Here is a 24,400-nt window from a genome sequence, read left to right on the forward strand (position 1 = left end):
AAGTTAAGCAAGTATGGTTAAAGAAACCAATGCCTCATAAACGAATATTAGGAAGCTTAAGTTCTTTATCAGGGACAATATATTTTTTTCTCATTCTGAACTCTAAGAAATAAAAAATTTAGAATAACATATAGCATCCGTAATTACAATATTTTTATTATTGATACAGTGACAACCATATCTGAGTTCTTTTGTTAACCTTCAGATCATGAAGGAGCAGTAATATATTTTTATTTTCTAGAAATATTTTGTAGACAGGAACACTAATGCAATCCAATTTATACAGATTTATATTGACTTACAATATCTTTTACTTTTACATTGCCTATCACACCCAATAGCACAGGAGACAACCCCTGTTTAGTCTGTGGTCCTTGTGAGTAAGTTACATGATTTATAAAGATTTTCTTACATATATTCTTTATGACTTGTGTCTCAGTGGGTCACTCTTGTCACACTGTAATTTGTACCTATCATCATTTTTGTGAGTGTGTGTGTCACATCCAGCAGTGCTCAGGGATTACTTCTGGATCTATGCTCAGAAATTGCTCCTGGCAAGAGTTGGGGGATCATACCAGATGCCGGGATTTGAACCACTGTCCTTCTGTATGGAAGGCAATCTCCATGCTATATCTCTGGCCCTATCATCATTTTTTTCTAAAATTCCACATTGTAGTCAGTCATGTTACTAGAATTCGGTATTTTATTATCCTGTGGTTGAAGTAAAATAAAACAAAACCCACACCATTTTTGAAGCGTAAACTATTTGATAGGTAAACTATCGATAGGAAAACTATCTGGTAAGTTACAAGACAACATTGTTGTTTTAGTTTGTTGCTCTATTTGGAACATCATTTTATATTTTTGAAAATTAAAATTTCATCTATAAATTATCTGCTAATTTGTTTTGCTCAATTATCACTGGATAGTTTTCCTTTTCATTATAAAACTCCATGTAACTAATAACTAACACATAGTATATTTTCTAAGTTTCAGTTATAGTTGCAATCAATTTCACAGATTCAAACAATAGAACTTTTGCATTTCTATTCAAAGTGATATTACCTTACATACTTATTTAGTTTTATGTTGGGACTATGGTTGTCCTGAATGTCACAAAAGAAAAGGCATGAATTTGTCTTTTAATATGCTCTGGACTACATCAAGATATATGAATTCTTTATTGTTTAATATTAAGTGAAATGAAAATATGAAAATTCTGGGTTCAATGACAATCTCAAACAATCACAATGATTTTTAAAATAATTAATTTCAAATTTCTCTATTCATGTGTCAATTTTAGCAATTTACTTTGTACTAGGAAATCAACTGTGTCCTGAATTATTTTCAAAATTAATTTAGGGAAATTCTTATGGTATTTTCTGCTCGTTTGTTAACTGTAATTATAAGTCCTTTTTCTGTACTAATTTTGTCTTTCATTCTTATTCTCTTTTATTAAGATTAGAAAAGATTTGTTTTTATCTATTTATTTCAAGAAACAGCTTTTGAATGTTTTTAATCTATTGTCTTTATTATTCCAATTAATATTTATTATTAATACTGTTTTAATTTTATGGTCCTTGAAGTATACAATGAGCATGAATTCTATCTTCAAAATGAAGGAGTTAAGGGGCCGGAGAGATAGCATGGAGGTAAGGCATTTGCCTTGCATGTGGAAGGATGGTGGTTCGAATTCCGGCATCCCATATCATCCCCTGAGCCTGCCAGGAGCGACTTCTGAGCATAGAGCTGGGAGTAACCCCTGAATGCTGTCCGGTGTGACCCAAAACAAAACAAAACACAAAATGAAGCTAAGGCTATAACATTCTTTCTGAAGAGAGCTCTCTTGCTATGTACCTCATCTAACTCGTATAAATATGGGTTCTTAAACATTCCACAAAGAATACAAAACATCAGTGTCACATGAAATTTCTACCAAGTTAACTTTAAAATTAGGTTTGAATATGAGAAATTATCCATTAATTAAACCTGGCGAATTAATGAAATGCTACTATAGCTCTATCTAAATCATAGATTCCAAAACTTAATTGGCCTAAAATACTATTTTTTTAAATCACTCATAGAATGAATGAATGAATAAATGAAAATTCATTCTCTTTAAGAAAATCAAACCTACTAAACACTTCCCTCGGTGATTTCAAATTCACCCAGAAAAGCCAAAATTATCCACTTTGGGCAATACCTATTAGTAAGTGCTGAATACCATGATGTAGACAGGATTTAATCATTTGAGTCATGTTTTATCACTTGCATATCTTTTCTTCAATACATCAGAGACTATAATAAATAATACCAATTAATTTTCTTCAGACTCTAGACATGGAGACAATATTTTGTCAAGTCTGAAGAATTCAGTCTTCAGATAACTGTTGAATGTCTCATATCAATAGTCTAACAAAATTTCACTCTAAATTCTTAAATAATTAGTATTTATATAATACTATACTTACTGTCATGAAGCTATGCAACAATTTTTAGAAAATCCTTGCTAGCTACTCTTAAAATCATTACCATTCCAAACAATGGCTTTTCTCTTCTCCTTTTTATATCTTTCTAGTATTTCATTGTTTATATATATATGAATATATATAAATCCTTTGATCTTCCAGATTCACAATCTAGTTTCTAAATAAATTTGAAAAGTTAAAACAAAACTAAATTATGCTAAAATCTGTGTTACATAATAATTATATATCTGTCTAGTAAACAAAACAAAAACATTTATATAACATGTATTAATATACAGGTCTGTGTGAGAGTGTTATAACAAGCACTAGATATGAGGAAATTTAATATTGAGGTCACTAAGGATGCCCAAAGTTCTGTTTTTCTGTTTTGAAAAATGAAAGCATCTGATACCAATTGAATAGGTGTGAAAATTGATATTGTGTGTGAAAATTAAATAGCATGCATTGAATTTTATTCAAAAATAAGTTCACTTACACATGAAGATTGGCTTTAGAAGTTCCTAAAATAAGCGTAAGACTTTACTAATAAAGTACCAGAAGATTCTGCCTTAGAGTTTTGCAGTGTTATCCATCAGAGGTTTTTTTCAATCATCATTTAATAAGAAAGACATTTCTTAACATTTCACTCGACATAATGCAATTTTACTGTGGTTCCAGCAGAATATTAAATGTGAACTCTTAGCAAAACATTGTTTAAGGCAGGATACATCCCCTAAAAATATGCCCCTAATAAAATGAATGAATTAGCATTAGGAAGTGAGTAGTCTATAGTGTGAGGACACAAATAGGAGTAAATTCATTTCCGTTGGCCACGTTAGTATTCAGATGAAAATTCCCGATTTAAGTGGCATACATAGTAATTCTAAAAGTGAATATAGGAACATTTAGAAGAGCACCATTTACTTCTTGGTTATCTCCATCCTAAATAAGTGTGACAGTGACTGGACCAGCAAGTTCTCTTCTGATTATTCAAGAAAGCCATGTTTTATCTGAGTGCTGTTTTGTAATTTGTTCTTTTAGAGCATGGATGCAATTTTAAGATGCCAGTAATATTTTTTACTACTTCAATTTAGTTGTCCACTGGTCTCTGGTAGTCACAGTGAAAACATTTATGTATATTATATTGATATATTTAAGATTTAAGAATACTTAAAGGAGGGGCCGGGCGGTGGCGCTGGAGGTAAGGTGCCTGCCTTACCTGCGCTAGCCTAGGAGACGGACCGCGGTTCGATCCCCCGGCGTCCCATATGGTCCCCCAAGCCAGGAGCGACTTCTGAGCGCATAGCCAGGAGTAACCCCTGAGCGTTACCGGGTGTGGCCCAAAAACCAAAAAAAAAAAAAAAAAAAAAAGATAAAAAAAGGGGCCGGGCGGTGGCGCTGGAGGTAAGGTGCCTGCCTTACCTGCGCTAGCCTAGGAGACGGACCGCGGTTCGATCCCCCGGCGTCCCATATGGTCCCCCAAGCCAGGAGCGACTTCTGAGCACATAGCCAGGAGTAACCCCTGAGCGTTACCGGGTGTGGCCCAAAAACCAAAAAAAAAAAAAAAAAAAAAGAATACTTAAAGGAACTATAAGGTTTAAAGTAATTCTGAAATCTGGTGGCAAATGAAAGGACATTACTGAGCTGAACAAGTTTGTGTGATTTTTAATTTACCTTTATTGAAAGAAGAATAAATATAAATTCATCAAATATAAATGGTATACTCTGGCTTAATAATGATGAATATTTGACATAAAATAATTGCAACCACCAATTTTAATAAGAAAAATATAAATTCCTAGAGAAGAGATGAAGGAATTGAGGGAGTAAAGGATAAATAAAAGTAGGGGAATCAAAGTCCTATGGTATCCCTGACAAAGTACAGAGGAATAAAATGTTTAACAATGTTTTCAAGCTTTTTACATTTTGGCAGTGGCAGAGATAAACATTTTGTTTGTTTTTTTTTTGTTTTTTTTTTTGGGGGGGGCCACACCCATTTGATGCTCAGGGGTTACTCCTGGCTAAGCGCTCAGAAATTGCCCCTGGCTTGGGGGGACCATATGGGACGCCGAGGGATCGAACCGCGGTCCTTCCTTGGCTAGCGATTGCAAGGCAGACACCTTACCTCTAACGCCACCTCACCAGACCCAACATTTTCTATTTTAGTTTATAAATCTCATAACCAGTTGCTATTCTAATTTGGATATGAAAAGGCTATATCTCCTTAAATAGTGGACCCACCAACTTTCAAATAAATGACATTTACTTCTCCTTGTCTTTTAAGACAAAAATGAAGAAATACAATTCTTACTACAGTTACATGTAAACACATCCTACTTCAACCAACCAAATGAAAACAAGTTAGAACTAGAAGATCCTACATATGTATTTCAAAGGATCAAATACTTGAAGATCATTTCAGATATTAAGATTTTCAGGTATTAAGATGTTAATATGGTTATAGATATATCATCAGAAATGGCACAAAAGAAGATGTCTTTGTTCATTGGGCAACTATTAACATAAACAATCCCAGGAAGTTTCCATATAATATTGAAGATAGGGAAACTGTGGAGTTTGATGCTGTGAAAGGAGAGAAGGATCCAAAAACTAATGTATCTGGACCTGGGGTAGTGCCAGTTAAAAATAGCCACTATGATACCAACCAACATAGACTCTGCCAATTCATCTCCTGGCCTAGCTCAGCTGCCCCACCATCCATGGTGGCAGAACCCCCTTAGGTGTGAAAGAAGCAAGCAGAGATGAGGAAAAAGCTGTAGACACTCAGAAGCATCCCAGTCACCGAAGCCCATTGCCTTTCTTTAAACAAAGGATCTAAGCCTGCCAACCTGCAGCAGCTCATCGAGATCACTGATGGGATAGAAGCCAAGGAGAAAGCCCAATTAGAGGGGGACCAATAGCAGAAAGATGAGCATGTCCCCCAACTCAGATTCCAGTCCAAGTACCAGAGGCCTTTCTGTCCCAGGTGAACTCAGCAGCCTACCACAGAAGGTGGAGATGGAGAAAGAAAGCCCAAGGCCTGCGAAAGGTGATTGCTAAGTGCAGAGCAGACATAAAAAAATAAACATAGCTATGTTCTTTTTGGAAGGATGTATGACACAAATTCCCCCCTAAAGTATTTTTAAGTTAAAATATCTATGTATTTCATACCATTATGTTTACCACTAATTTATTCAGAGGATAATTGTTTTGATAAATTGTGATATTCAGATAATCCTACTTTGAGTATACTTGAAATTGTCAATTAAAAATATATATAATGTAAAACAATATATATAGTAGACCAGTGAGAGATATAGCACTTATTTTCATAAAGAAGTCATAGGTTCTATCCCTGGATATGAGATTTATAAACTAAAATAGAAAATGTTGGGGCCGGTGAGGTGGCGTTAGTGCTAGCCAAGGAAGGACTGCGGTTCGATCCCCTGGCATCCCATATGGTCCCCCCAAGCCAGGGGCAATTTCTGAGTGCTTAGTTTAAGGTACCTTAAACTTCACCAGGAATGATCACTGACACAAAGCCAGGAGAAAATCCTAAGCCTAAGTAAACCCTAAGTATTGGTCCTCCCAAAACAACAAAACAAAAACTCCACAGAGCTCCCGGCCTCCCCACTCCAAAAGTAGAAATTTTTGTTTATAATCTTACTTTAAACTAATGAATAGCAAAACATAAGTAGTTCTTATAACTAAAATATGAAACTCTCCTTATAAGAATAAATATATACTATGGGTCATCATTTAAAAAATGGAGACCATTCTCAATAATAATTTTACAATACAATAAATCAAATATGTTGCACTTTCTATATAACATTATTTAAGTTGAGTTTTTATAAAGACAATGTATCTTACATTTAAAAACACTGGATGCAAATTTATAACAAAAACGGTGTGTAGTCAGCTTTCCAGTCTTTTGCTATGTATATGCATCGATTTCAGGAGAAAAAGATGGCACTTTAAAAATTAAATTTTTCAAAATACATGAGTTAATATTAATTAAAATAAGAAAATGTGATTTAAATTAAATTTGTAGACATAACATTTTCCCAATGATCCCCATGTGTACACATCATGAGTTAATGACTCTATCAATTTTAAGTTCAATAAACAGAAAACAATTATTAGCTTCCATTGATGAAATGAAAGCATTGGGGAGAATAGTTAACTTTTATGAAAATATATTAAATTATAACTAGCTTCAATGTTAAAGACTTTCACATTGCATCTGAGTATAAATTCAATTTTAAAGTAGTCTTGTTTTTATTTTTATATTACATAGGAAAGCATAGAGAAAAAATACAGCATTTTTATACATATACTAATATATGTAGACTAGTATATTTTACAGACATGAAGTAGAACTAAAGTCATAGAATCCTCTGGCAAAGATCCCACTGTTTGTGACTAACAGAATAAAATGGACATACATCTTCAGGTGTGTTAGAATGAGTATATAGAAGAAGCAGGAGTATGAAGGGCTTATTGTCTGGACTGAAAATTTATTGTAAGAATTACAAGTTGTCTAACTCTAACTTATACATATGAAATATATATTAATATTGGTGTTTATGAATAATTCATGCAAGTAATTTTTGTTTGTTTAAAGATAGTATATTCTTTTTTTGTTTTGTTTTGTTTTTGTATTTTGGGTCACACCCGGCAGCACTCAGGGGTTTCTCCTGGCTCTACGTTCAGAAATCACTCCTGGCAGGCTCGGGAGACCATATGGGATGCTGGGATTCGAACCACCATCCTTGTGCATGCAAGGCAAATGACTTACCTCCATGCTACCTTTCCGGCCCCTAAAGAAGTATATTCTACTATAATAAAAATATATTTTCTGGAGGCCTGCGAGGTGGCGCTAGAGGTAAGGTGTCTGCCTTGCAAGCGCTAGCCAAGGAAGGACCGCAGTTCGATCCCCCAGTGTCCCATATGGTCCCCCAAGCCAGGGGCAATTTCTGAGCGCTTAGCCAGGAGTAACCCATGAGCATCAAACGGGTATGGCCCAAAAAAACTATATCTATATATCTATATCTATATCTATATCTATATCTATATCTATATCTATATCTATATCTATATCTATATCTATATCTATATCTATAGATATACTTTCTGGTAATTTAAGTATCTTACTATCTAAAGAATACATAATATACTATTTTGGAGAACATTCAACATTTTTATCTAGGTCATATGCCAAATAGATTTGAGTATATTTTTGCTTATTTTTGTTTCATTTGTTTTGTTTTTGTTTGTTTGTGGGGCCATACCTAGCAGTACTCGGGGATGACTTCTGGCTCTGTACTCAGAAATTGCTCCTGGAAGGCTTTGGGAGCATATGGGATATCAGGTATAGAACTTGGGTCAGCCAAGTGCAAGACAAATGTTCTATCTGTGCCAGGTCCAGAAAGTATATTGATTTTCAGAGCAGTGATATCTCACAACTATTCAATCTAATTCACTAACAATTTCAATGATATGATTAAGTGAAAATATGAACAGTGGTAGCATCTGAATTTTTACCCTAGGCTTTTCAAATATTCTCTTTATGTTTTTGATTTAATAATATATAATCAAGATTTATTTTGCATTGTGCTGTCTCACATTATACATTTGAAGTCACTTGGTAAAAATCTGCCACTTGGTCATAAACAATTAATGAGGGTGGTGTCCTGTACATAGTTATGAGATATACATATATGATAGCTGATATTTCTTAAATCATAGGAAGTCATTGTATAGACTCAGAATAATTTACTTCTTTATACCTGTAAAAATGTTTTGTTTTAAAAAATCATTAAAATAATTATGTAGATTAGGAAGATAGCTCCAAAAACTAAGGAAGAAGCCCCCCAGGTTTCTTCCCTGGCAATGCATGACTCTCAACACTGCCCAAGTACAGCCCTAAAGCACCCCCAAAAATGCCAGGTATAGTGGGCCAGAACAATAGTATAATGTAAGGCACTTGCCCTTCATATGTTTGATGTGGGTTCAATCTATGGAATCTCTTAAGTTCCTTTGAAGCCCAGCCAAAAATGATTCCTGAGTGCAAAGTCAGGAGTAAACCCTGAGCACAGCTGGGTATGACCCAAAAATAAAGAAACAAGGAAAAAAAGAAAAGAAAGAAATGCCTGATATTTGGAGTCACTAGCAAAACTGAGCCCTAGAAGTACCAGGATAAACACTGAATTCTCTAGCCAGAGCTGAGTCTTTCCATGAGTGCCCTCTACACCCCCTCAAGCACTACTTTTGAGACCTCAAGAAAAAATATAATAATGAGGAAGTGCATTTTATGATTTCAAAAAGACATTGATATTCATAAAATATGAACATAAAGCTTGGAATATAAGAAAACAAATGGTTCACTGATGAGGATATAGGTATAACACAACTAGCTAGAGTTTTAAACATTACAATATGCTGGAGAAAAAGTACATTGGGTAAGGCACTTATTTGCCTTGCATGTAGCTGACATGAGTTTGATCTCGCACACCTCATATGATCCCTGGAGCACAGGAATGATTCCTGAGCACAGAGCCAGAAGTAAGTCCTGAGCACTGCTGATTGCTCTGTTTTGGTCCAAAGCAAAAATTTCAAAGCACTACAATGAACTCTTTTTTGTATTTTTGATGGCTCTAATGGAAAAATACTTATTATTCAAGTCAACATCAAGTCATTAAAAGTGCAAATCTGGTAGTGGAAATTCTGACATGAATTTAGTTTCATCTCAGAGGGGAATATCTACCAGCAAGTGAATTTTAATGAGCCATTAATTCTCTTCAATTGAGAGAAAAATTTCTTAAGGAACTGTAGAACTGAATCCAGAGTTCCTGATGGGCTCCACTCACAGGTAGAATGAACCACTAAAGAATGATAGAATGGCAACATGACATATGTTTCTATATTATCTGGGATTTGCTGGAGCTATTTTCAACCAGTCACAAGTGAATAGAACCTCTTGTTCCAGCCTTACTTTGCTCTAGCGCGAACAAAAACACAGCCACCTGCTAAAGTTACTCGTTTAACAGGATCTTATACTTTCTCTTGTTTGCTTTTTCAAACCACAGTCAATGTTATTACAAATGAGCTTTGCTCTCAGCAAATATTGTAATAAAGGTATCATTGCACTTAGAAGTACCTTCACTATAAGTGATTCTGGAAAATAAATTATTGATTGCAGGAATAATTTACTGCTCAAACAGCAGACACAAGGAATGAAAATCAGAACATAAATGAGGTGTCAGTGTGTGTGATGGCTTTTTCGTGAAGAAAGCACATTGCAGGGCAGAGCAAAGAAAGAGAAGGAAACTTATACACAAATATTCAACTGACTCCCTACTTGGGAACTCCAGAGTAGACTCAAACTAGGTGTTTATAGCAGAGGGACAGGCTAAAGCAGAGGAGAACTGAAGAACAGAGAAACTAAACTCGACCTAAGAAGTTAATGAGGCTACCACAATGACTGCTTTTGTGGGAAGCTTCTAAATCACTTCCATTAACTAGGAAGGAAGGATTCTTCTCCCCATCGCTAGGCCCCATAAATATTTACTTTAATTGCTGTAGAGTTTATGATTTAGTTTTCTATGATCTAGGTGGTTTATTGTTCCTGATTTAGTGAAGTTAGTGGGTATGTGGTACTGCATATGGAACCCAGGGTCTGGTACATGAATGTTCTACCATTTAAGATACAGGCTCAGCCCTCCAGTGATTTGGAAGGTCAGGTTTGAAGACTGACTTGTACAATTGGGTAACTCCACATAAATTTCATTTAACAATGACAGACTTATTAAAACTTAAGACTGCTTCTATTAGGAACAGAAGTCAATGTGAAGTGTTTGCTTTATGATAATTTAAGATCTTTGTTTATTCAATACGGTATTCTAAATTCCATCATTCTAATTCTTGAGTTCATGGTATTAAATAGCATCCAATCTAATCAAAGTGATTGGGGGATTTAGGAGACACCTCGTAGTGCTTTCTGGCTCTGTTAGCTGCTGTCACTTCTAATGGCACTTGGATAGCCATGCAATACCAAGGATCAAATCTTGGCCTTCCTCATACAAAACATGCATTCACCACCTGGAATTATCTTTCTTCCCTTCTGTGTTTTTATTTTGACGTTTAATAGACAGACAGCGTTTTGTGCAAATTTGTTTTTAGTTCTAGATATATTTCACTGATACCCAATACTGGCTATATTTAAATTACACATTTATTTTTCTATTCAATGCTTAAATTTATTAGATTTTATCCTATTTTATTATTTTATTACAAAGAACTAAACTCTTTAAATTTGTCTAGGATTTTTATTTCTAACTAATTTATTTCTTTAAATTTTATTTCTTTTCCTTAAAATGTTTTTTCCTTTTTTTTGGTTTTTGTTTTTGTTTGTTTTTGGGCCACACCTGGTGATGCTCAGGGGTTACTCTTGACTATGCTCTCAGAAATCACTCCTGGCATGAGGGACCATATGGGACGCCGGAGGATGGAACTGCACTTCATCCTAGGCTAGTGTGGGCAAGGCAGACACCTTACAGCTTGCACCACTGCTCTGGCCCCCAAATGTCTTTTTTCCTTTATGTAACATTTTTGAAAGCTTTCATTAATTTATCTTTTTCTTAATATGCAAAATCAAAGAAATAAACCACTTTATAAGTACTAAGATACTTCTCATTAATTTTCCCCTAGATTACTTTATTTGCTACATATATGTATATTTTACCTTTTGATATTATATATATTTTACATGGATATATACATTTAAAATTTCTACATTTAACTTAAAACATTATTAATTTCTACTGTCATATTATTGTTAGTAATAAGTATATCTTAAAATTTCATTTCATGTACTTTTATGACACTTCACTGATCTTTTTTATTATTATTTATTTATGGTCTCTCCCAAAAGAATTATTTAGGGGGACTTAGGACCACACCTACTATAGTTTACAGGGATCACAAGGTGCTATACCAGGAAGTGTGGAAAATGTTCATGGAGTTGTGTTGTGTCATGGATAGGACATGACACATACAATGTAATACTCTAGTGAGCTCCACCATTGCTCTTATTATCCATTTTTATTTGTATATAAAGCAGCAACTCTTTCTTGGTATTCATTTGCTCTGATGCCTTTAGTAAGTTTGCATAGGAGGCAGAAGTTAGCATAGTTCATATTTTGCTTCGCTTTTCTGTCCCTAGTATTCTTCAGAAAAAATTGCCATGATGTCAAATGATTTAAAATGAGCTAGACCAGTACAACTTTCAGGAAATGGAGGTACTAGACCCAAAAAGTGAATAGCTTCCTGGCATATCCATCAAATTTGAGTCCACCAAGAACAGTTAGGAATTGGGAAACCTTGTATAGATATCACATCTGCTTAATCATAACTGCTTAATTGTCCATTTAATTGATAATATTCCCTTTATTTTCAGCTACTGTCATCTCATTCATAACTAATTCTGAGCCCTAAACAAGGCTCCCCATATTTTCCCATTCACACCTCATTTCTGCTACTTTTTTTTATCTCTATGTGTATGAATGATAATTTTGCCACACTCAGTTCTTGCCATGAGTCACTCCATGTCTTTTATCCAGTCTCTACCCTTATAACACCTTAACCATGTTGGTTGGAATGTGGCTAAAACCTCCAGATGGTCTGGGGTTAGTTTGTTCCAAACACTAACCACCAATACTACAATACTACCTGATGCATAGTTGGTCCATAACAAATAAAAAAAGCAGATTCTTGTGAAATATTTTAAGGTAATTTGTTTTAATTTTCAGTTATATATATAATTTTATGAAACTATATCTAGAAACAGTTGTATGTGTCCATTGACTAAATTTATGGTATACATATATGGATGGAACAACAAGAAAATAGCATTCATTTCATTTGTGCTGGCTCAATTAGCTTTTAAATAAAATGAAAAATCTGAATAGTAATCCATTCCTTAGGCATATACTATAATCACTACCAAGTGAAATGCAAGTCCAAATTCAAATGATAAAAATATTAAATACTGTAACAAATAACTATAATACATCATGGCTTTGACCAGCATATATTTCTCAAGTGGTTCAATAAATTATAAATTAAAAGTTTATAAAATTATATTAAATGAAGAGAATTTTTTATCAAAAGCCATTATTTATTGAGTAAAAATGTATTCTACTGAAAATAGAAATCTATAAAACAAAAAATCAAATTTAAATGGAATGACATAATTTTGATGAATTTCAAGTTGTTAATTATTCATTTTATATTTAAACCTTTGTTTCATAAGCAGTGCTCAGGAGACCTGGTGGTTCCTCACAGTGCTTTTCAACCAACTGGGAAGGTGAACCTATGTGAAGGCTTGGGGGAGGATATGGGATATCAGGCTTAGGGATATCAGGTATAGCTCCTAGCAGTGCTCAGGGATTACTTCTGGCTCTGTATTCAAAAATTGCTCCTCGAAGGCTTAGGATGCAGTCTCCTCAGGCCCTATGGTGTAAGGAATTACTTGGGCCTCCCTGGAGTTGTTAGGGGTTTCCAGAGCTTCATCTGGCGCGATAGGGCCTCCAGGTTTGCACCTAACAGTGCTTGCAGAATCACTTGTAAGAGAAATGAACCAGGCTTAGATATATATGTGGTAGGCATTTTACTTCCTGAACTATCTTATATTTCAAGGTGAAATTCTCTTGGTAGGAAGAAATTGATCACACCAAATAGGTGGATTAAATTGAATAAATGTATTAATTTTCAGTTCCCTTAATTCCTGATATGAACTTGAATACGGAATTAATCTTTTAAATATGTTCTTTATATAATTTCAATTACCTCAAATAAATTTTAATTTATATAATAGAGACCTTTCAAAATATACTATAAGATATAGACTTCCATCTTATTCTGGCAACAGAAAAGCTGAAAATATAGAGTTAATTACTTCAGTAGAACAATAAAAATGTATACTTTTTTGCCAAATAATACTCATATACTAAAATTCACAAAGGCAACCAATAACCCATGCGATGTTTACCCTCAGTCAAGTGAGCTAAGCAAAATTTGTGGAAGATTGCCAATCTATCAGTAATTACAGTCCTTTCCTAAAGTATGTATTGACTTATTTGACTATATCCTTGAGTGAGAGATGTAGTTTATGATCATTCCCAAGTACCTGGAATATGTAATGTCACTAGAATGTTAATAAAAAGTGATTTTAGTACAGGGGAGGGCTTATAAGGCATAAGGAATTTGTCTTTCATGGGGCAAACCCAAGTTTAATCAATCACCAGTATTGTGGTACAGAAATGACCTCTCAGCATATAGCCAGAAGTAAACATTAGCATAACAGAATATGACCCAAACATCCTCCCAACCCAATTAAATGAGGGTGTGTGACTCATTTGTGGGATATAAAAAATAATATAGCATGGTAATAGTATCCAAAAACAATAGAAATGAGGCCAGCAGGACCAGTCCATGGTAGGAAGCTTGCCACAAAGAGCAGGGAAGTGCAATTAGGCAAGGAAGGGAGCACTATGACAATGATAGTTGGATATGATCACTCTCTACAAGAACTGCTGAAAGGAGATAAAGTGATAGGCATAATACTCTTCAGCAACACTAGTGCAAATGACTGTATCTAAAAGGAAAAAGGGGAGAGGACAAGAGAGAGCGAGAGTGTCTGCCCCAGAGGCAGGCAGGTGGGAAGGTGAGAGTGAAACTGGGGACATTGATGGTGGGATATGTAGATTGGTGAAGGGTGCTGTATATTGTAAGACTAAAACACATCATCAGTAACACTGCAATTGTAAAAAAAAAAAAACAACAACTCTATTTTGAACAAACTTGTAACCACTGTATATAAAGTAAATATTTTTAAAGGAGATTTGTGTGAGAGAGAAGGAATGTCAAATTTATCCTACAGAGAAAAGAACTGTTTTAAACAACTTACTTGATAGGTATGATTGTTGATTTGTTCTAATATCACATAACTATTTTTATTTGTTACATGAAATCAAACACAGCACTAAAAACAATTTTTCTGCGTGATTTTCATACTTAGATATGGATTAATTCAAACTTGATAACCACCATGCTTGCGCACACTTGATACAGAACAAAATAATCATTTGCTTGGTTGGAAAAAAACTTGTATTTCATGAAGTACCCCTATAAGGGACTGAATTCACCCACAGGATTTATTTATCTGCCAAATACAACATCATCAAGGAAACTCAGAAAATTACTTGAATGGCTGACCAGCTAGCTCCAGGTCACACTTCTCCATACTCACTGTAGCTGAATTATGTTAGCCACAAGAAGATACTCAAGATGTACAGCTCCCTTGCTCCTAATAATAACAGCATTGATTTACATAAGAATTTAAACTACTCACTAACTACATTTGGGAACAAAGACCTTGTAATCCCTAAGCCTGCTGTCTCAAGGGATGCACACTCGATCCAGAACTCCACTTACATTATTTTTCTGCAAGACCCTCAGTGCCTTGTTGACATTGTTCAGGGCATGAACTCTTGTGGATCCTTTTTCTTGTGGCTGAAAACAAAATAAAAGGATGTTTACTGCAGGGCAGGAAGATGACAATACACTAGAAAGGAAACACTTTCTGAGTCCTACTTCTAAATTAGAACATTTTTCTTCTTTCCATTTTCTTTCATGGTTGTTGTTTTAACGACCTTACAAGAGAAGGAAGAGGTATTGAAGGATTTAGAAGGGGGGGTAGGAATGTCTCGCCCCATACTTGGTTGTGTTCACATACGTTAGGTATAGTGCTGGCCAGGGTTTGGAGTTTTATATCTGCAAGGTAGATCTTCTACCACTGAGCCACATTCCCACGTTCCCAAATTTGAATATTACATGAAACATGGATTGTGAGGAATTGGGATAATGAAAGAAAGATCTTTCAGCTCATTGATCTAATCACGGGACTTTTTTTAAACATGAACCCACCCTCCTCTAGAATACTGGTAGAGTGGAGCAGAGAGATAATCCAGGGGCTAGCACACTTTTTTTTTTTTTTTTTGGTTTTTGGGCCACACCCGGCAGTGCTCAGGGCTTACTCCTGGCTGTCTGCTCAGAAATAGCTCCTGGCAGGCACGGGGGACCATATGGGATACCGGGATTCAAACCAACCACCTTTGGTCCTGGATCGGCTGCTTGCAAGGCAAACACCGCTGTGCTATCTCTCCGGGCCCAGGGGGCTAGCACACTTGCCTGGCACACAACCAATTGGAATTAAATCCCCAGTATCATCAGGAGTTATGCCAGAGCACAGAGCCAGAGTAAGGCCTAGGCATTGCTGGGTATGACCCAAAAGAAAAAAAAGCCCAACAAATTTAAAAGAAAAACAAACAAAAAAGAGTAGCTGCTTATTTCTCTGTAAAGGCTATTCTATTAAGATAATAACATTCATTTCCCCCACCAAATTGGACTGTATTGGAATACTATGAGATATATCAACATGAGTAAGTAGATTATCTAGCAAGAGAGATCAATTGATGCCCACACTTTTATGAAAAATTAAGAAAATTGGAATCTAGCTAAATCTGATAATGCAAAATAAAAAAACCCTTAATTTTGTGTGAGGGGGTTGGACCACACCTAGAATTGTGCACTTGAATGATTATTCCTGGCTTTGTGTTCTGGAGTGATACCCCTAACAGTGTTCAGGGAAATATATGTGGTACTGAGATTGACTACATTCAAAATAACTCCTTTAATTTTGGTATTATTTCTTTGAGAAGAAACTATTTTATGACTGTTATTTTAATTATATTTTTGAAGCTCAATGTTCAACTATATTTAGTTCTACCCTTTACTGTCAATTCTAAAAACAAATCATATTTTGCGGTATCATCTTTAAACTACTATTATCATAGTTTCTTGCAATACATTCAGTAATTCATTTTTTTAGTTGTAAAGTTTTTCAGTTTTCTGTTATCATGCCAGAAGAATCCCTAAAATGTGGTTTACACTCTTAATAATTTTACCTGCCCTATAAAGTCTAGGTAACATGTTTTATGGCAGAACTGTGGAACTTGCATGACCCAAATTTTCTACTTCCTATTATTGCATGTTAGGTGGTCTTCGTTAAAAATAAAATTAGAACCAGAAAGTTAATACAGAAGACAGGTAGCTTACTTTACATGTGTCCAATCCAGGTATGATATTTGGCACCATCTGGTACACTCCACCAGGAGTAATTCCTAAGTTCAGAGTGAGGCATAAGCCTTGAGCATCAATAAGTGTGGGCCCCTCAAGTTAAAAAAAAACAACAACTTTAAAGCCACTATGAGGGCTTGAGAGATAGGATAGCGGATAGGGCTAAACACATAGCTAGGTTGATTCCCTGGCATCTCATGTGGTTCCCCTAACCCCCAGGAGTATTTCCTTTGTGTAGAGCAAAAATAAGCCCTGAGCATTTCTGTGTACGGCCCCAAACAAATAAAGCCATCATGAATAAATGGCTTATGATATTAATATCAGATCCATTAAGCCTTATAAATAAATCATCTCAACTAATGAAATTATGAAAATTTAGATCTGCTTATACTATATGTGGCTATACGACTATATGTGACTCTAGTATATATAGACTATATATAAAAATACAATAAGGAAGCAAGCTTGTTTTAGGTTTAGCTCTTACACTGCTAGCTACACCAAGTTTTAGTAAATTAAGGACTTTTCCTAGATTAAAAAATTGGTTTCTTCTCTGATATGCTACTAAAACTAAAACTAAGCATTAAAAAAAGTTGCCTACCAGTTTTTGTCCTGTCAGGCCTTCAAGAAGATCTAGGAGGCGTCGTCCATCCTGCAGGTCACTGAAGAGGTTCTCAATGTGCTGCTTCCCAAACTGAAATACAAAAACAGATCCAGTTTAATAAAGTCAATCTTTGCAATAAGCTTCTATATTATGCTTTCTAAAATCACAAACTATTGTTTCTCAGGGCAGGCTGCCCCCAAATATGTCAACGTGGACATTTTTTTGAATAGTTTTTCAGTCTAAAGTCTCTTGGTTTGCCTTGTTAGTTATTCAGAATTATAACGATTCATTGTCTTAAAGTTACAGAAGCTGATTTAGTCGAGATGTAGATTCCAGGGGCTGGAGTGATAGCATAGCGGTAAGGCATTTGCCTTGCACATGGCCAACAAAAGACAGCCACTATTCGAATCCCGGCATACCACATGGTCCCATGATCCTATCAGGAGTGACTTCTGAGTGCAGAGCCTGATGTAACCCCTGGTGTTGCCAGGTGTGACCCCGTCAAGCCCCCCAAAATATGTAGATTCTAATATCTAGGAAGTCTCCAGAATCATGAAAATTTTTTCTCCTGTTAATTTTTTTCTCTTGTCAATTTAATCATTAGATAATCCATTACTAATTTAGATTGGAAGGAAGAGACATCTTCTCTTCAATACAATGTTTAGGAATATTTAATGTCAATTTAATTCCTTCTTGCTCTTCCATGGTGGATGGATAAAGTTCAAGTAAAAACAAAACCCTCAAAAGTAATATTTCATTGTAAGGTGAAACATATAGTTTACTACTTTTTAAAAGTTCACTTCATTGTATATCTGTAATCAATGTGATCTAATAAATTCCAGGAACAAACTATGAAAATAGGAGGGGGTAAAACGATCATACAGAAGGAAGGCAGATATAATCAGAAAAGGTAACAAAGGATTAATTTGGTTTCTCCTGAGTAGGAGCATGAAATGTATCCACTGTGAGTAAATGGTATTATATACAATGAATGCATAATCATAAATAGATCATCCATCATAGCACATGCTTTCTCTACATATGTGGTTTGCATGTTAACTCAGAATGACCAGTTGGATGATTCAAACTTTTTAAAAATTGGACATAAATTGGGCCCAGAGTGATTGCACATTGGGGAGGACATTTGCCTTGCATATGATTGATCGGAGTTGATTGCTGGTATTTCATATGGTCCCCTGAGCCTGCCAGTAATAATTTCTTAGCACAGACTAAGAGTAAACCTTGAGTGCCTCTGGGTGTGAACAAAAGCAAAAAACAAAAGAAAGTGGAAATAAATTGAGTAGAAAGAAGTGTGTGAAAACCTGACATCCCCACTGATATCCCCACTGCAAGGACAGTTGAATCTGGACGTGCTCCCTTGTCATGTCAAGTATAAAATGAAAGACTTGGACCTCTGCAGGGGCCCCAGGATGGTGACCAGAGCAAAGCCTATTGGTTTGTGGCGCTAGAGATAAAGCTTCAGAGAAATGTTGCCTGTATTTCCTATTTTTATTCCTTTCTCTCTCTCTTTTTTCTTTATTGTACCAAGGTTTCCTCTGGCTATCTCTGGCAAGTGAATTTCCATTTATCTCTTCCTCTCTCTCAGTAACCTCCAGGAGACTGAGGCAGGCCTCAGACATCAGGAGGAATAAAAAGTATACTTGGTTTCTACTTATATTTCTCTCAGTCCTGGGTAGGTGGTTGCTACATTTATCCATAAACAAAATTTCATAGATATATTTGAGAAATGCAGAAAAATTATTTACAGTACATTGTTACACTGAAATGTTTCAAATTTTGAAGCAAAGTAAAATATACTTGCTTATGTAAAATAAAATATAATAAAGTTTGACAAATTAGGAAAGGTGCGAGTGGAAAAATATTCAACTTTAAAGATCAACAGAGATTAGGAAATAGGAAAGTCTTGGTTATGGAATAAAACATGAACACATGACCACAGGATCACCCATGTCCAAGAAAAGAGAACTATAAATTTTGACTTTTGTCTAAGAATTCTTAGGATCAAATTTTGATCCAACTTATATATACAGACAAGTGTATTTCATAATTCTCTTTTATTTATTTATTTTTATTTTGTTTTGGAGACTATACCTAGTGGGGTTCAGGTCAGACTTCTGGTTCTTTGTTCAGAGATCAGTCATACCTATTCAGGGTCCCTATGGTGCTAGTATCAAATCTAGGTTGACTATGCCAAGAAAATTGCATTATTTGCTGAACTACGTCCGACCTCAAATTCTCTCCTATAATTGGAATAAAAATGGACCGGAAGTAAAGGATTATAGCAAGCCATGCCCTCCAAGTATTCCTCCTAGTTAGAGGGAATATCTGGTGTCATACATAATATTTAAAACTAACCCAATCAATGCTTTAATAAAGTATCACACTTGAAGCTCGGTCTATATTTTATTATTCTACCACACTTTCTAATAGAATGCTTCTCTGACTTTTTCATCAAAGTATCCAAGCTAATGAGACTGGATAAATTTACCCCTGAGTCTCGCAGTCTACCAGTAACAGCAAGTTCAACATTTCTGTGAAAGCATGTTTTATGAAAAATTCTCTGAGCTTTTTGCTTCTTCTCTTAGTATGTATTTGTTTTAACTTAAAAAGTGATTTCTAGCACTTGGAAATGAGATTTTTTTTACCTCCTATGGTCTAATTCAGTGGTTTTAAATAAGTGGCCTGTAGAATAGTGCTGTTCTGAAAGTGTAACTTAATGAAAATTATACTATTTAACTTGTAATTTTTTGGGTCTTTGGGTTTGTAGCTTTATTCTACTTGAAGTACGAACACCTCCAGAAAATGCGAAGTACTTCAATGTTTTGGTTTCTTTACTGGAGTAAATTCCTCATCCCATAGCAAAGAGAACACATGTTTTAGTATTAAAATTAGCTAACTTTTGAAGTTAACCCTTTTATTCACTAACTGTGCTTTCTTGGGCAAGTATTTGGTTTTTTGAGTGAGCTCGGATTCTTTAGTAAGATAGAAATTGAAATAGTACCCCTTCAGAGTAGTGTAAGTTTTAAATGAAACAGTGTTAGTGTGCTATGCACACTTGAAAAATGGGCATTCAAAAATATGAACTGGTTCTATTATGTCTTATTTTTTCATTATGGCTTGAATGTTCTTTCTTTTGACCATTCTAGATATACTTTCAAACGTGGTACTTTACTGGACCTTCTAGAATGTGCAGAGCTCACATACAAAATATTCTGGTTTTTTTTTTTTTTTTAGCTTGGTACTGAGAAGGAAGCCTCATGCTCCAGGACACTGGTCTGGCAGCAAACTCTAATGCAGTAAATAATCCACACACACTGAAAATGGGTGTGAAACAGATTCAGGAATTCCAACATGCAAGCCTTCCACTCCTAAGAAGCAGGTAACTGAGCAGAGGAAAGCTGGAAACTCAAGAAAGCAGTTTCCTGAGACCTGGGATATTTATTATGAAAAACCAGACCACACCGCACAAGTGGTGAAAACACCTATCCAAGGTGTGACACTCAAAGATGTTTTGAATCAAAAAATAACAAGGTGTATACTGAGTAGGGTGGCACCCAGTTAATCCAACATGGCATGACTGTAAGAGCGACTGTTAGGAAGGGAAAACTTCACCCTACATTCAATTACTGATCTAGGCAAATGTAAATGACACATGGGAGAAACATTTAGAGGCTTGATGCACTCTTCCTTCTCTCTTATACTCTTGCTTATCTGAAATTAAATCTTCTTTTCGTTTACTCCCCTTTTATCTTCAACGTCTACCATGTATGCCCTTTTGTTGTCAGTGACATTTTCTGTCATAAAAACTGCAATATTTCCTTAAAATTTCTATATTTAATGGTTTTATTTTCGAGCACTTAAAATTTTTTTTATGAAAAACAAAAAAATATTTAAACTTTTTGTTGTCTTTTCCTTTTGTCTCCAGGACCTATGACTCTTTTTGTGACTAATATTTTCTTTAATAGAAGAACTTTTGGTATTACTAAGCACTTATATCTTGTCTTCTTCCTTAATAGCTCAAGAATAGCAAGATGAAAGTAGCAAAAAGGAGACAATAGTTCTTTCTGATTCTTGTAATTCAGTTATAGGAAGTACAGAATCACTGACTATGTTCAAAAAAAAACACAACTCATTCTGATGTACTAGATGGTATAAACAAATGGGGGAAATTGAGAAAGGGAGAGAATCTAATTTGGAAAATATTGAAATAGCTTCTCACTTCAGAATTGTGTCAATCTTTTAATCTGAAAATAGAGATCAATACAGCATTTCCATAGTAAGTAAAGAGCACAGAAATTATATAGCATAACCTTCTGCTTATATAAAGGTCAGGCCCTGGATATCTCTGTTGCTCAGAATAGCAAGATATTTTTTTCTCTGATTTCAAATCTTTAAATTCCAGAAACACCAAATTCACAAGAAACTGCACAAAGGAAGGCAATATTAATTCAGGACTTATTGGTGAATTCTACTGACCAGCGGCCATAAAAATAATGCAACTCCTATAAATAGGCAGCTTTCATGAATTGTTTTCCTAAAGATGGATTGAAAACAGAATTTTATAAGCAAATTCTTTTGTACCATAATATGCATATAGCAAAGAACCCATATCTTAATAGTTAGCTCAATGAATCTTTACAAGCTGAGCAGAATCATATTATCAGTATCCAGATGGAAAAATGCAGAATATGACCAGCATATTAAGAACTTCTTCTTACCCCATCCATCTGTGATGATCACATACTTTTAGTATTATATAAAAATAGAAATTTACATTTAAAAAAATAGAAATATCTTAAAACAGAAAAATAATGCTTCTTTAGTGTTTCATTTTAGGAAATATATCAGGTTAATGCATAGAGAATTTTAAAGAAAAAAGGGGTTCATTTATAAGATTTTTTTCATCAAGTGAGGAAGACAAAGTAAAACTGTTTACTTTGTGCTAAGGATACCTTTGTTTAAATTTCAGCTCAGTTTTATTGCTGGATGATAGGCAACAGCCTTTCTGGCCTGTCTTCGCATCTGTGAAATGTGGCTGTCCTGTTTTTGAGATTGTCATGCCATAAAGTTTTAAATGCACTTAGAATGGTCTTTTATTTTTTTCACAAGATACATTCACTAAGTGATAGCTATTGTGAATTTATTCAAAATTTTTGTTTGTTTTTGAGCCACAGCTGGCAAAACCAGAGGTTATTCCAGGCTCTGCAGTCAGGAATCAAACCTGGTGTTTTTGAAAGACTATTTGGGCTAACAAGGATTGCACTCAGGTTGTCCACATGCAAAACAAATGCCCTATCTGCTGTATGGGTGCTCTGTGCCCTATTCCAAAATGTTTAAACGAATTAATATGTCCTTTTCTCAGTAACTTTCACTTTGTAACTTTTAGCTCAACATTGCAATAGCGATCTACTTCAAAATATCAATGTAGGGATTAAATGGGTTTGTAAATATTAAATGCTTAGCAATGCTAAAGGCATATACTTTTATAAACCCCAAATTCTTCTTTTCTTCTTCTTAAATATCATTTGAGCGTGAACTCTAGCACTTCTTTTGAGGGTACCTAGCAGTACTTGGCTAATGAGAGAGTTCCTAAGGTGCTATTTACAAGGATGGTGAAATGGTAAAAGAAACCATTAGAACTGATAGAAGAGGGGCCAGAGCGGTAATCCAGTGGTAGGGTGTTCGCCTGCATGTGGCTAGCTCAGAATGGACGCGGTTTGATCACTAGCAACCCATAAGACCCCCTGAGCCAAGAGCAATTTTGAGAAAAGAGCCAGGAGTACCCCCCCCAAAAAGAGAGGTGAAGGGCATCTTCAAGGAAACTACACAACCCTGCTTCAAGATATTAAAGAGGGCATACAGAAATGAAGACACATACACTGTTCATGGATTGGTAGGATTAACATAATTAGAATGGCAATACTCCCCAAAGCATTGTACAGGTTTAATGCAATCCAACTAAAGATACCCATGACATTCTTCAAAGAAGTTGACCAAACACTCCTGAAAATCATCTGAACAATAAACACCTGCAAATAGCTAGAGCAATACTTCGGAAAAGAAATATAGTAAGCATCACTTTCCTCAACTTTAAATTGTATTACAAAGATATAGTCATTAAAATGGCACAGTATTGGAATAAAGACAGACACTAAGAGCAGTGGAACAGACTTAAGTATTCAGAAATATTCCCCAAACAAACAATAATTTAATCTTTAATAAAGGGTCAAGAAATGCAAAATGGAGCAATCAAAGCCTCTTTAACAAGTGGTGTTGGCACAACTGGTCAGCCACTCGCAAAAAAGCAGACTCAGACCTCCATCTAACACCATGCACGTCAAATCCAAATGAATTTAAAACCTTGATATCAGACCTGAAACAATAAAGTATATAGAACAACACGTAGGTAAAACACTCCATGGCATTGAGACTAAAGGCATCTTCAAGGAGGAAAAAGCACTTTCCAAACAAGTGGAAGCAGAGATAAACCAATGGGACTATATTAAGCTGAGAGGCTTCTGCAACTCAAAGGAAATAGTTCCTAGGATACAAAAACCACACACAGAATGGGAGAAATTATTCACCCAATACCCATCAGATAAGAGGCTAATATCGAAGATATACAAGCTACTGACAGAGATTAACAAGAAAAAATCATCTAACTCCTTCAAAAAATGTGAAGAAGCAATGAACAGACACTTCCTCAAAGAAGAAATACAAATGGCCAAAAGGCACCTGAAAAATGCTCGTCATCACTTATTATGGAAATCAGAACAGCTATGAGGTACCATCTCACACCACAGAGACTGGCACACATCACAAAGAATAAGAACAATTAGTGCTGGTGGGGATATGGAGAGAAAGGAACTCTCATTCACTGCTGGTGGGAATGTCGTCTAGTCCAGCCTTTATGGAAAACTATATGGAGTGTCATTAAAAAGCTGGAAATTGAGCTCCCATATGATCCAGCTATACCATTCCTAGGGATATACCCTAGGAACACAAAAATACAATTCAAGATTCCCTTCTTTACACCTATATTCATTGCAGCACTATTTACAATAGACAAACTCTGGAAACAGCCAAGATGCCCTTCAACAGATAA

The 24,400-nt window shown here is 35.2% G+C and overlaps 1 protein-coding gene across 1 annotated transcript in view; it reads right to left on the minus strand.

The window, feature by feature from the left end:
* The window catches only part of DMD (dystrophin), a 2,686,579-nt gene that overhangs the window by 2,105,885 nt on the left and 556,294 nt on the right, over positions 1–24,400 (minus strand). The window contains exons 3-4 of the mRNA XM_049766737.1: positions 17,272–17,364; positions 14,967–15,044 (exon numbers count right to left, since the gene is read on the minus strand). Of these exons, the coding sequence (XP_049622694.1) occupies positions 14,967–15,044; positions 17,272–17,364 (171 nt within the window). The remainder of the gene's footprint in view (positions 1–14,966; positions 15,045–17,271; positions 17,365–24,400) is intronic.

This window comes from Suncus etruscus, chromosome X (assembly GCF_024139225.1).
Source record: "Suncus etruscus isolate mSunEtr1 chromosome X, mSunEtr1.pri.cur, whole genome shotgun sequence".
NCBI lineage: Eukaryota > Metazoa > Chordata > Mammalia > Eulipotyphla > Soricidae > Suncus > Suncus etruscus.